The sequence below is a fragment of the Lemur catta genome, chromosome 5 (assembly GCF_020740605.2).
Source record: "Lemur catta isolate mLemCat1 chromosome 5, mLemCat1.pri, whole genome shotgun sequence".
Classification (NCBI taxonomy): Eukaryota; Metazoa; Chordata; class Mammalia; order Primates; family Lemuridae; genus Lemur; species Lemur catta.
In genome coordinates this window covers 29,827,774-29,842,463 of record NC_059132.1, presented here as the reverse complement: position 1 = coordinate 29,842,463, position 14,690 = coordinate 29,827,774, and the positions used below count along the sequence as shown (strand labels likewise).

Genomic DNA, 14,690 nt, shown 5'->3' with positions numbered 1-14,690 from the left:
CGTTCCCTGGACAGGCGCTGGGCCCACCTCTCAATCCATCCCCCAGGCTCCGGGGAGACTCTCCCACCTGGGATTGTGGCAGCAAGGGCGGGGACGCGAGGAAAGGGGACAGGAGGACAGCTACCTTGACAGGACCCCCTGGTTCCGGCCTCGGACATGGAGATCCTCATTCTCCTGTTGCAGGGTTGTGATTTTTTCCTCCAACATCAGATTCTTTTCTTTCTGTAACACATCAGAAGGAGCTCAGGAAGCTGCCAGACGCACATGGCACAGTGCTGCCGTCACCTCCCTCTTATCTGTGCTCCCTGAAAGCGCCGATTCATTCTAGACTAGATGTTACATTTCATGGAGCAGTAAGATAACTGAAAATAATAAAACTAAAGAGTTAACAAAGGGTTGACGACTTTTCATTTTTGCCACAGGAGGATGTTAAAAAAAAAAGATACAGCCATTACGGCCTCGTATCACCATCAGTTCGTAGAATAAAGGAAATTTTTTGTTCTACAAAATTCAGAAGGATATGATATATATAAATAAAGTTTGTTTTTTATGCTATTCTACAAAAATGGTTGAACTCGCTTTACAGGGAATGTTTGAGATGGTGTGATTAAAATGTAGGTTGTGTGGCACACAGGAGGCCGGGAGGCTTCTCCCAGAGCGACAGTCTCTGCCTGGAGTCAACCCTAGGTTTCTGCGGCCTCTGATCTCCTGTGCCCTCAATGCCCGTAGCTCTCAGTCCTGTCCTTGCTGACGCTGGTCTTATGCCCTGCAGCCCTGCCTCCTTCCTCAGTCCCTGCCTGACATGTGGCATCTGCCAGCCCTTCCTGGTTAGCCAGGCGACCTGCCCTAGCATTGTCCAAGTTACAGCGACACGAGTAGCCACGCAAAGCACAGCAGCCGGAAGATAAGGAGCCACCACCTGCCCCAGACTGGCCACAGAGCAACCTCAGCCGGGCAGCATGGGCGGCAGGGAAAACTAGCGTGCATCAGGCTGGGCCTCCTCAAGCCACCGCCCCTCTGCGTGCTTTACAGAGAAAATGCCCAGAAAGCAGGAGTCTGGGGCCACATCCCCCAGCCACTCCCAGCCACCGACCACTGTTTCCGTGAGCATCAGCTGCTTGTCCAGCTCATGAAGACGCTCATTCTTCATCTCGATGACAAAGTGCAAGCTCTCCAGCTCCTGCTCCCAGAACTGGCTGGGGCTCCCATAATCCTAGACAGGGACAGAGTGACATCATCAGACCAGCAAATAGAGAAGGGCACAGGCTACCTGCCTTGTCCCCATTCTGCCACAAACTCACTGTTGGACTTTGACAAGTCACCTTCCTCTCTAACCGCATAGTGAGTATTTAATGTGCTTTACCTCACTTGATCCTGATAGCACCCTTTGAGGCACATGCTAGGAGCTTCACAGAGGAGGTGGCTGTGGGTCACATAGGCTGAGCCACTTGCACTAAGTGGCAGGTTTGCTATTTACACTTAGTTTTCTCTGAATCCAGAGCCTGAGCACTTCACTATCCCTGTGGCTCTCTCTGAGCCTTACTTTCCCCCTCAATGAAACGGGGACCCTCTTGCCTCCAGGCCCTTTGACAGTAAGAGTGTAAGGTCTGAGCCTTGCCCTTGAAGAGGGGCTGGGCTTTCCTGTTGTCTGACCTTGGCCTCCCTTGAGATTTAAGGAGGAAAGGCCCCAGGTGTACCGCCACCTACCTGGATGTGCTTCTTGTAGTCTCGGCTCAGAATGGACTCCTCCACCCTCTTCATCTTGGCCTGGAAGGCCTCCAGCTGTGAGGTCAGTCTGGTTACAGTCTCCTGGAGAAGCAGGGAGGAGATGATCAAAGTCTGGCTCATAAGGGCAGTAGGTGGACTTCACCTTATCCCAGACAGGGACTATTTCAGGTTCTTTAGTCTGTCTTTGGTCTACACTATATGACAATGCAGGATTCATCTACTTCAACCACTGCTTGAAACACACCAGCCCCGCCTCTTGCTAGAAAGCCTGTAACAGCTCCCTATACCCTTGGGAACAATGTCCTGGTGTTCAAGGCCACTGTTAGGCTGGCATTCAAAGCCCATCCAAACTGGCCTCAATGAACTCTTCCAGTCTCACCTCTCACTGCCCTCTCTATACGTCCTCTCCTGCAGCCAAATATCACGTTACTTCCCCAACTGCAAGGTGCATTCTTCTCTCCAAACCTTTCCATGCCAAGAATTTACTCCATCTAAACCTTGACCATTACCTTTAGGATAGAGTACAGCCCCTCATATGGCTCACTTCTGGCCCTATGCCCACCTCTCTAGCCCGGCCCTCTCTCCCACCCTCATACCCCAGGGATCCTGGACTTCTCTCAGTTCCTCAGGTATTCTTCATTTTCCCCCTTTCCTCCATGCCTTTGAACACATTGGTTTTTTTTTCTGCCTATGGCACCCTTCCTACCCTTCTTCACCTGAAGAACTCTAACCCATCTTTCCGGTTCCAGCTTAGATCTCACTCCCTCTAGGAAATATTCCTTGAGCAGCGAGTTCGGTTAGGTGATTCCTTGCAAACCTCCACAGCTCCCTGTGCATGTGCCCCCCAGTCTAATCACTCTGTACCCGGCCCATGCCGTCTCCAGGATCTCCCAACAGTCCTTGGAGAAACAGGCCAGCCCTAATCTCCAACCACGTCCTTCTCAGCTAACAGCCTGGTCACCACATCAAGGGGCCTGGATACACCAGAACAGTCACCTCGGTCCCTCATACCTAAGTGGAGGCCATCGGTTTGGGCTGCTTTGGGGCTCCCCACTGCTCTCCTGCTGCTCCTCCCCTACCCTCGCCAGAGGCTGCCATGGCCCAGCCCCTCTCACCTGCAGGGCGGCTTTGGCCTCCTGGAAGGAGTGGGTAAGGGCTTCTTTCTCCTGTTCATATGAGGCCCGGAGGGCTGCAGGGAAAGGAGACTTCTATAAGCTCAGATGCTTCTCCCCAAAGCCTTCTGGAAGGCTCCTTGATTGAGGGCCAGAAAGGTCTAGATGATTACCTGGACCCAGAGGGGCCAGGAGGCTGGGAGTGGTATTATTTACCCTTCTATCTCCTAGGCTTGCTTGGGGCTATGCCAGAAATATACTAGGTGTTTAATAAAAGCTCATGGAAATGGAAACCAATTATATCCTGGGAGGAACTCTACCAGACTTGGGCCCACACTTCACTAAGGCAAGCGAATTTCCCTCGGGTTACGACAGGCCCTGGAAGACGCATGGAGCCGATGTCTTGTCAGCTGGGTTAGCCCAATCACAAAATCATTAGATCACTAGATGTCACACCAAAACACAAAACTGTGGTAAGTACACTGGATTTGTGGGTCCTGGCTCTGCCTCTGCAGCACGGAATGACCTTGAGAGGATCACATCAAACATCTAAAAGCCCTGTTGCCTCAACTGTGAAAGGAGGTCAATAAGCCTGGCCTGGCTGTCTCTGGGGGACAACTCAAGGATCACATGAAATGAGGACATGCCAGGGCTTTCCAGGCGGGCGGGTGCTGTACAGAGCTGGAACTGTCATCACTCCCAACGGCTGCACAGTTGTACGCATCATCCCACACTTCCCATAGAGTTCCTTTTGCAAAATTCCAACCTTGTCTCAGCTGAAAGAAGACAACCGGGAAATGACCAATCACTGGCCAGGATGGGAGATAGAATAGAGAGGACAGGGAAGCCAAGTTTAACACAGCCAAAGGGCCAGGTATACAGCAGTGACAATCAGAGAATGTTCGGTGAGGATAAGTGTGATAGAGCAGTCAGATATTGATAAGACCAGTTGTATAAAAATTATAGCCATAATGTTTTAAAATTATGGGCTTGATTTGTTAATTTGCCTGTAAGACAGGTTCTGGTTCAAGGTGATATGGAGAAAGCAAACTGCATCCAGTCTGTCCTGTTGAATGTATCTATAAAACCTGGACGGAAAAGCAAATGGTAGTGGCAGATTGGGCAAGAAGACCAGAATTTGAAATACCACTGAACCAGCAGATTTAAACAAAACCCAGAATCGAATGTATTCAAATATTAAAAACATTGACTACAGCCCCAATTGTTCAATATACAATCCAAAATTATTCAGCATACAAAGAAGCAGGAAAATCTCAACCCTCGCCCCCAAGAAAAGACATTCAACACATGCCTATGCTGAGATGCCACAGATGTTGGAATTATTAGCAGAGTTCTTACAGCAGCCATTACAAAATGCTGCAAGAAGTAACGGTATTGTGCTACTGATGACAAGAAGAGAAAAAATTAAAAAAAGAAAAAAGAAAAAGAAGTAAGGGTGAATACACTCTTAAAAAGAATGGAAAAATAGAAAGTCTTAGCAAATAAACAGCGATATTAACAAGAACCAAAAGGAAATTTTAGAACAAAAATGCACAATATATGAAATAGGAAATGCAGTAAGTGGAATCAATAGTAGATTGGAGATAAGAAAGAGCCAGTGAACTTCAAGATAGATCAATAGAAATTATCCAATCTGGAAAACACAGAGAAAAACAGATTGGAACAACAACAAAAAAATGAACAGAGCCACAGGAACCTGTAAGAAAACCTCAAATGTGTAACATTTGTATCATCAGAGTCAAAGAAGAAGAGGAGAAAGTGTGCAGTGCAGAGAAAGTTATTTGAAGAAAGAATGGTTGACTATTCCTCAAATGGCAAAACATAAACCTACAGGTTAAAGAGGCTCACTGAACTCCAAAGTAAACCCAAAGAAATCACACCTAGAAACATCATTTCTGAAAGCTAGTGGCAAAGAAAAAATGTGGAATAGAACCAGAGAATGGATTATTGAAATGAATCTCAAAGGCATCATGATGAATGAAAGAAGCCAATATAGAAGATCATATCGTGTCATTTCATTTATAGAATAGCCTCAAACAGACAAAACTAGAGTGATGGGGAACAGATCAGTGGTTGCCAGGGCTTGGGGAGGGGGAGGACACTAGCACAAGGTAGTCAGAGTTTTGGGGGATGATAGAGTGCTCTTGTATCCTGACTGTGGTGATGGTTACAAGAATCTATATATGTGTTAGAATATATGGAACTGTATACAAAAAAGAATCAATTTAACTATATGATAACTTAAAAAATAAAAACAGAAAATAAAAGATAACAAAGGGTTATTGAATGTAGAAGACCACCACTAGCCTTTCCTGATTATCTGCATACCGTTCCACAAAACAAAATCTCATATATTTCCATCATGCTATGCTTTTATTCATTTAGTAAATACAGACTTATGTAGCACTTAATATGTGCCAAGCAATTTAAAACAACTATGAAATAATTCTGACTGATGAGAAGAATTCAAGACAGGCAGTCCTTCCCCCTCTGGGTTTTAAGTAGGAAATTTATCAATATAACACTAAAAAAATATCAAAGCAATGCTTGGAGAACAAAGTTGTTTTCCCATAAAACCTTGTGAGGTAGGGAAGGTATATTTTAGAGATAGAGAAACTGAATGGAGATTCAAGGAGGCTGAGTGACAGCCCTAGTTTAACAGGGTGTAGAGTATTAAAACACAACGCTTCCAATGCCCAGGCAAGGGCTTTAATTCTGTTTCACAATGGTTTGTGTTAATGTTGCAATATGTTTCAAGATTCTTACAATTGTTCAGATCTCTGTACTAGTTATTCCATTTCAGAAAATCTAAGGACATAATGTGAAACGTGGGCACATCTTTACCCAAAAGACATTTAGAACAGTGTTATTTACCACAGCTAAAATCTAGAGGTCTAGACTCACAAGGAATAAGGAAAACTATGTGTGTTATGGTCTTGCCTTTATAAACATTTTAGTAGCAGCATAATGACTTTGAAACATGTTTGATATGATGTTAAATGAAAAGAATAGGCTATAAAATTTTACATATAAAATAATCATAAGCATGTTTTAAAGAGATAAATAACTCTGGAGAAAGGTCATGTAAACACTGATGAAGAAAAAAAAATTAGTAGGGCATTTTCAAGGTCAATTTCGACAGCATCAAAAATATACATAACCTCTTCCAAAGAAGATATACAAATGGCCAAGAAGTACATGAAAAGACGTTCAACAAGATTAGTCATTAGGGAAATGCAAATCAACCACAATGAGATACTACTTGACACATACTAGGATGCCAATAATAGAATAATAGCAGAAAATGACAAGTGTTGACAAGGATGTGGCACCATTGGAACTCTTGGGCATTGCTGCTGGGAACATAAAGTGGTACAGCCATTGTGGAAAACAGTTTGGCAGTTTCTCAAAAAGTTAAGCACAGAATGGAATCACCATATGACCCAGCAATTCTACGCCCGAGTGTCTACCTAGGGGAACCGAAACAGCTGCTCAGCCAGGTGCTTGCACTAGTGGCGCTATTCATAGTGGCTAAAGGGCAGAGGCAGCCCAGGTGGCCATCAACTGATGAATGGATCAAGCGCAATGGAATATTATTCAGCCATGAAGAGAAATGGAGTGCAGATGCAGGCTGCAACATGGGTGAGCCTTGGAAACACTATGCTGGGTGAGGGAAACAGGTGGAGGTTGTACAATACCATTTATACGAGCATCCAGAACGGATGAGGCCATGGAGATAGACAGTGGGTTCATAGTTGCCAGGAGCTGGCAGGGGTGGGGTGGGGATAAGGTGGTGGGTGTGGGGTGGGGTTTCCTTTGAAAGTGAAAGTGATGAGAATGTTCTGGAACTGGATAGTAGTGATGGTTGCATGGCACTGTGAATGTACTAAATGTCACTAATGGTAAATCTTAGGCCTATTTTACCAAAAAAATACACACACACACACACACACACACACACACACACACACACACACACATATGTACACAGAGAGAAAGAGAAATTCTGCCACACCAATCCAACCAGGATATTTTTCTTAAAAAAAAAAATCATAAATGTGTCAAGGATTTTACAAAATGGGATTCACTGCTGTTATAAACAATGGCAAAAATTTTGAAATTACCTAAATGCCCAACCAAAGGGGCTCAGTTAAATGAATGCAGGTACACATGAGAATGCTATGTAGTTACTCAAACTTATGTTATAGAAGAGTTTAATGACAGGATGCTAATGTAATTCAAAGTGAAGAAAATCAATTTACTTCCTCCTTCCAAAGTGTGTGTATATAGATATATATCCTGTGTATATACACAGAAAAAGAAATGAAAAGGATCTATATCAAAGGGGTTAACAGAGGCTAGCACTGGGTGGAATTAATTATGATTTTAATTTTCTCCCAAATAAAAAAAAGTGCTAATAATTATTTGCCAAGTATCTTGCACTGTTCTAAATTCTATCACTAAATTGTTTAATTCTTACAAAGAAGGTTTTAGGGCAGTGAAGTAATTTCTTCAAGGTTACACAGCTGGTAAGTGACGGAGCTGGGATTCAAACCCAAGGACCATGGCTCCAGAGAATGAGATCGTAATCATCATGCTATAATATAAGGTCTTTTTGTTTAACCTATAGATTCTAAATTTTCTATGATGATCACATTTGGTGATATAAGAGGAAAGAAAGTTATTTTTGAAAACAATCGTTTTAAAAACAATAAATTGTAAGAGCTGTCATTGTGGGGATAGAATATGGATATTTTTTAATTCTCCTATTTGCCTAGGTTTTCCAAGTTTCCTTTAATGAACAGGCATTGCTTTTAAAGTGGAAAGGAAAAAAACCTCTCAGATAAGGAAAATCTAAGCATGGTGCCAGACTTTAAAAGCCATGGTCCAGAGGAAAAGTTCATCACCCCTCTAAGGCCAAGGACCCTGTAGACTCACTGCATAGGGACCAGAGGGAGGAGGGACGGGCTGGTGGGAGTCCCCAAGTGATCTCAGCAGGTGGGGCCAGAAGCAGGCACCTCCCATACCCTCGCAGGTGGAGCATCTCCATCCTTACCTTGCAGGGCCTCCTCGTGTTTTCTTTCCAGAACCCTCCGCTGCTCATCCAGTCTCTCTTGAAGTTCTAGCTCTCTCTCCTTCTCCACCTGGGGGGAAGGGTCCCAAGCAGGATTGAGATGGAGTAGGTTCAGACAGCTTCTCTCATCCACTCCCTGCATGGGGGGGCTATGAGCAGCTTGGTGATCAGAGTCCCACCTTCTCCTCTGAGGGATGGGAATGACACACACAAGCCTTCCAAGACACAGCAGGCACGGCACGCTTTGTCCTCTTTACAGCTTAGCCTCTCTTAGGGGTTTCCCAGAGAATTATCTACGTGGAAAGGGACTGAGGAGTCTTCTAATCCTGATGTTCACTCAAGGCAGGAAGCCCTTGGATGGAGTTTCCTCTGCTTGCACATACTGAGTGACAGCACCTTCCCCCTCCAGGCTGCGTATTCTAACCACAGGTAGGGCTTACTGTTGCAAGTGACCTCCAACTTCTACTGTCAGGTCCCAGATCTGTTCTCCAGGGTCACACAGAGCCAGGCTGCTCCCTCAGCCCAGGCAGCCCCTCAGAGACCGGAGCACGGCAGCCGTGTTGCCAACATTTCTCTTCTCCAGGCTGCACGCTCCCAGCCATTCTCACCGTGATTATTTTGCACTCACTGCACGTCCATTTCGGGTGGGCAGGGAGCTCTGAGATTAGCCAGGATACAGGCCGGTAGGGCAGCCATTAGGACAATGCTGTCAGCTAGTGAGACAGAAAAACCTCGAGGGTCTCGAACCAGCAATCAAATGCTTGGCCCGGAAGTGATGCTGGTTCTCCTTTTCACAACTCATCTGTGTCCCACCAACCATGAGGGTACCTGGGAGGGTAATTAATTCAGCATCACCGGTGGCTTTTACTCTCCCCGAGTAGACCGTCAGTTTTGTGAGAGCAGCGGCCAGCTCTGCTTGCGTTAACCGAGGTGCCCGGCACGTAGTGGCCTGATGTAAATGTGTGTTCAACAGATAAAGGACGCCTTTCTTGGCAGAAGGATTGAGAGACCCTTACAACAACAATAAAAGCCAAAACTAGGTCCTCACCCTGGGCTAATATCGAGGTTAGCTGAGCAGGAGGAAAAGAGAGGGGTGGGGGTTACCTGGGCTTACCTGTTGTGCCCATTTCTTCTTCTCCTCTTCATGTTGCTGGAGAATTCTGGCTATGTTCTTCTGGTGCTGCTCTGCCTCCTCGGACACACAGAGCTGGACGGTAATGGCTATAGGTGAAAAAGCAAAACATTCACACACAGCGGAGGTGGGGTCAGGGCTGGCAGAGAGGGCATGGGAGGCTGGAGCTAAGCAATGGGAACCCTGGTAAATGGCTTCACAGACAGCCCCTCAAATCTCTCGGCAGAAGCCAGAGGTCTCCTTCTGTCCCCTAGTATCCACAGCAGAGCCAGTAGCTCACAGGACAGATGCAGCCCATAGACATGTTCTATTTGCTCCACTCAAACTTAAGAAAAAAATAGTCGCTGATACTTAATAGCTGGGAAGCTTTTGCTTAATAATACAAATTTCCAACTTTTCTAGAAGAATCCAAAGAACTGGCAATGCAGGCCTTGACGTCCACCAGGGGCTGGAGCTCAGGGGCAGCTGTCTCCTTCTTCAGCCGGGATATGGCTCTGCGACTGGCCACAGTCTTTGCCTCCCCTGCCAAGCCTGCGTATAGGGGCCAGCCTGGCATTGCTTTACCTGCTGGGCCTGTAAGCACCTGAGTATGAGGTCCCTCCCCTTTAGCATCTCCTCAGCTGGAGCCAGAGGGGCTGCTTATTTGCAGGAAGGAGACACAAACAGGAAGTCTAGTCCTGGCTTAGGGAAACTCCAACATGGGCTGTGCCAATGCCCTGGGGCAGTGATCATCCTCTCTGTGCCTCAGTTACCCAATACTTGAGGTCAGGATAATTACAGGACCTACATCATGAGGCTACTGAGATGACTAAATCAGAAAAGAAAGGCAAAGAAAATAACCAGAGCAGGTGAGCAGTACTGAGAGCTGCCCTCGCCCACGGCATGCCCAGCACTGCTCCAAGTGCCTTACGGGGATTGCTCACCTAATCCTCACGGCGACCCAATGTCGTAGGTACTGTTATTATCCCCATTTACAGATGAAGAAACTGAGGTGCAGAGATGTTATACAACTTGCCCAGGATCACCCAGTTCACAGCTGGGGAGCAGGGGTGGGAACCTATGCAGTCTGATTCCATGGCAAACACTCCCAACTACCACCTTATCCTGCCTGCTCGTGCACAAAAAGACATGTAGTGCCGGGCACTCTGGAGGTGCTCAAAAGATGTTCTTCATTGTCCATTAAATGTCCTCTAAATTTTTAACAGTGCTCATGACGAGCGTTGGAGGTTACTACTAGTGCTGTTAGCATTATGATTAGAGAACTTCCTAGCAGGGTCTGGCAGAGGCTGTGCTAGAACGGTGAGCATGAGGGAGAAGCCAACACTGGGGTCAGTCCCGTCAGGACAGGAGGAGGACTGAGCTGGTGTCCTTGAGTCCTGAGCTCCCAGAGGCCGTGAGCAGACAGAGGTCAGGTGATAGAAATGGTCAGGACCAGAGAAACACGGACTCTCACAAACCATCTGGCTCAAATGTTGTCCATGAGATCAGTACCAGACTGGCCTCAGCTGGAGAGAAGCTTATTAAAAAGATACATCCTTACTAAGAATCCAGATGCTTCAGCCCCACTCCCAGAGATTCTTATTTAGTTGGTCTGTGCTAGGTCCCCAGAGTCTGTGTCTTTGAAGTTCCCAAGGTAATTCTTATACACAGAGTGGAGGACCCTGAATTCTGTTCCAGTCGCTTACCTTGGTACTTAGACCTCACCTACAATATCCCCAACAGCCTCCAGGCTGTAATGGAACACCTTCAGAGATAGGGAGCTCCTTCTATTACCAGGCAGCTCTGATGGTTTTAAACCAACAATCACACAAAAAACTCTTTGAGATTGAGCTGGATGCTGTCTGCATGTTGTTGCGACCTTGAGGCCCTAGTACTGACCTCTGGGTAGCACTAAATAAGGATCATTTTTCTTCTCCATTAGGGTACTTCAGACACTTGGAGGGAACTGTTGTTTCATGGCAACATCTTCTTTCCAGATGGAACATTCTCTATTTCTTCAACTGTTGCTTACAGGACATGTTTTATAGATTCTTCACCAGCCTGATCTTCCTCCAGCATATTCCCTCAAAATTTTCTGGATCCCTCTGAAAATACTTTCCAGAACTATATCCAGCACTCTAGGTGTGATATCAACAGCCCAGAACAGGAAAGCACAGGTCAGGACTATCACCTCCCTGGTTTTAGACATGATACCCCTATTAATGTAACCTATCTACAATATCATGAGCTATTTAAGGAGCCACATCGCCTTTGTTGATTATATGGTAGGAAACCACATGGATGTCAGTGGGGACAGATGGAGCTGGCTACTCACCTGTGTCCCCATTGAGGGGACCTAGTTCCTGGGGCTCTGATCTGGGAGGCTGATCTGGTTCTTGGCGTCTCTGGAAGTAATGAGACAACAATAGGTGAGGGGAGAGGGTGGGAGGTCAGTGTGGGGATGGGATTCTTCCAAAGGCAGAGCAGGACTGTCAGTTACACCAGACACCAGGCTGCCCCACGCCTCCCTCTCCAGCCACAGCAGCACCCCCTCCACTGGGGGACGTTCCCAGAGCAGGATTTCTCATCCTTGCCAGGGACACCCTCAGTGGAGAATTTGATGCATCGTGACCTTTCCTTAGATCCTTATGATCTGGCTCCAGCTGCCACCTATGGGGGCCTCCCTGCCCACCCCTTCCTTCTCCCAGGATTTGGCCAGACCTTCTGCCATTACCTTCACCCAGCTATGGTCTTGAAGTGCCCCAAAACCTCCCAATTCCCAATTCAGAGATGGTTTCCCTTTCCTTTCAGAATCCATGGCTACCTCAGCTTCCAACCACATTCACCTGAAAGCTACATGCTATCAGGGGCAGAGCATCAGAATTTCAAGCCCTGATTTTACCATACTGGTTCTCTGTCAAAGGAGCTCTTTCTGCAACTGTAAAATAGAGACAGTGGCACTTATCTTGCCGGATGGGAGTGAGGTATGACATTCAGGGTGTACCAGATGCTATGCTGTCTTGCCTACACTATCTTAGTTAATTTTCAGAACCACCTTAAGAAATATGAATATCCCAAATTTAAAGATGAGGAGGCGAGGCTGAGTGAGATTAGGATTCAATCAGGGTCGCTTAGGGGATAATTGGCAGTCAAGTATTTATGAGCCATACATACTGGACGCTTTAACCAATCATGGCCAGTGTTGATTGAATCTGACCAAAGGAATAAACGATGGAAAAGGGCTTTCAACATTGCTAAGCAGTGCCGGTGGCTCCCAGATTTCATTAATGACTAATATTTTTTAATGAGAAAGTGGATATGGACTGAGAAGGATGCTAAGAAAAAATATTTGTAGATCACTGACCTTTTTATAAAAATTTTTATTTTATAAAAAATAAAATAAAGAACATTTTAACCTTCCAGAACATAAGAAGGAAAGGCTCAAGAGCAGTCTTCCAAGAAAGGAAGCCGACATCACACCCACTCACACTTTTAATTTTCTTCTTTCACCCCAGAGAGGTGAAAAGTTGATTGAACTGGACAAGGATTTTGGATGGAAAAAAACATTTAAGCCCTTTTACACACTTTTCAAGATGCTGAAAAGAAAGCAGAAAGGGGAGGGAAAGAGGGAGAGAGGGGGAAAGGAAGGAAGGAAAAGAAGATGTTCTAGATCCCACTTTAAGAAATACTTTTTTTCAAATGTTTATAAGTTTTACAAGAATGAGAAGGCTATGAGAATGTTCAATTGCAACTTATCACTATAAAAGAAAAGCTTTTTGCTTTTTACTATGGTAACAGAGTTTTAAAGGCAGTTATTAAAATAGAAATTATTAAAAATTTCCTGAACTGAAGAACTACTGAAATACTGCTAAAAAGCAAACTGTGACTGCGGAGGGAGGATAAATCAAGGGAAGGCTTCTGGAACAGTCTGCTCCTCCCCCACAGGGCCTGGCATGTGCCAGCCCCTGCCAAACCGAGTGAGGCACGAGTGAGCACGGTGCCTCCCCCAGGTCCTGCGCCCGCATCTGCTCACGGCTGGGTGGGCCTGACAACTTAGCTCCCCACCCACCCCTGTGAGGCTCAGCCCGCCCTTTCCAGGAGAGAGGAGGAAGCCTGGTCCAGGAACCAGCCAGAGAAGCCGTCAACACAGGAATCTGCGGAAGTGACAGGAGCCAGCCTCCCCGCCCTGGGCTGGAGGAAGGAGGAAGATGAAGGCAAATGGTTGTCTCTTTCTGTTGCCACCACTGGTCACGCTGAATCTGGCAATGTTTTTATGAGAAAACAATATAGAGGGCCTGGACTCTAGTCCCGGCTCTGCTACCAGCTGGGCCAAGTCTTTTCCCTCCTCTGGGCTTCTGCTTCCTCCTTTGGGAAGCGCAGGTGAGGAGGTCTGGTATTATTATAGTTGAACTTGATGATCCCACGGTGTTGAAGCTCTGAGCATCTAAACTCGGCTCCTCGCGACAGCACCAGGAAGCAAAGGTTATTACAGATGAGGAAACTGAGGCTCAAGGGGTTGAAACTGTGCCTTTCATGATCAAGTCAGCACTAGAACCTGGTGTCAGAATATTAGAGACTGCAGAACAGAGAGGTTAAGAACTCTGGAATTCTACAATCACACAGATCTGGGTCGAAATCCTAAATCCAACACTGTGAAACTGTGCGACTTCTCCAGGCCTTGGTTTCCTCGTGAGGTTTTTTCAGGATTAGATGAGATAATGCACCTGCAGCACCTGCACACACTGAGAGCTCAAATGCTGCAGGAGATTATTGCTTTGTGTTTGAGAAACACGGCAGGAACAAAGATCCCACAGTGCTTTGGCAGATCCCTTAGGCTGCCATGGGTCTCAGGTTTTGTCATCTGAAACAAGAGCATAAGCTCATGAAACACTGCCCTTTTGCAAATCACCACCACCACAGAACGGTGGAGAACGACTCTCCACAAACAGCTTGCAGGCCACAGGCAGGACGCGGCACCTGCCAAAATCATCCCTGGCTACCTCCTTCAGAATGACAATCAAGGCTCATCAGTGTCCCCAGCCTGCTCCCCCTCTGCTTTCTTAATATTTAAATATCTGTAAACATCTTTTTTCAGTTACAGTGGTACTAAGCATTCATTGTAGAAAGTATGGAAAATACAGAAAAATACAAAAAGAGACTCCTACTACCTAGATAACCACAGAACATGATGGCATATATTGTTCAGCTACATATACATTTTCAATATTGGAATATTACATATACTTCCTTATACCTTCTTTTTCTTTCTTTTCTCTTTTCTTTCTTTTCTTTCTTCCTTCCTTCCTTCCTTCCTTCCTTCCTTCCTTCCTTCCTTCCTTCCTTCCTTCCTTCCTTCCTTCCTTCCTTCCTTCCTTCCTTTCTTTCTTTTTGAGACAGTCTCACTCTGTTGCCCCAGTTAGAATGCAGTGACATCATCACAGCTCACTGCAACCTCAAACTCCTGGGCTCAAGCAATGCTCCTGCCTCAGCCTCTCGAGTAGCTGGGACTACAGGTGTGTGCCACCTCGCCTGGCTAATTTTTCTATTTTTGGTAGAGGTGAGGTCTTTCTCTTGTTCAGGCTGGTCTTGAACTCCTGACCTCAAGTGATCCTCCTGCCTTGGCCTCCCAGAGTGCTAGGATTAC

At 46.1% G+C, this 14,690-nt stretch overlaps 1 protein-coding gene across 1 annotated transcript in view; it reads right to left on the bottom strand.

Annotated features, from left to right (window-relative positions):
• The window catches only part of CCDC69 (coiled-coil domain containing 69), a 37,031-nt gene that overhangs the window by 2,742 nt on the left and 19,599 nt on the right, over positions 1-14,690 (bottom strand). The window contains exons 5-11 of the mRNA XM_045552580.1: positions 11,382-11,451; positions 9,050-9,156; positions 7,918-8,005; positions 2,844-2,917; positions 1,708-1,809; positions 1,094-1,213; positions 125-222 (exon numbers count right to left, since the gene is read on the bottom strand). Coding sequence (XP_045408536.1) covers positions 125-222; positions 1,094-1,213; positions 1,708-1,809; positions 2,844-2,917; positions 7,918-8,005; positions 9,050-9,156; positions 11,382-11,451 — 659 coding nt within the window. The remainder of the gene's footprint in view (positions 1-124; positions 223-1,093; positions 1,214-1,707; positions 1,810-2,843; positions 2,918-7,917; positions 8,006-9,049; positions 9,157-11,381; positions 11,452-14,690) is intronic.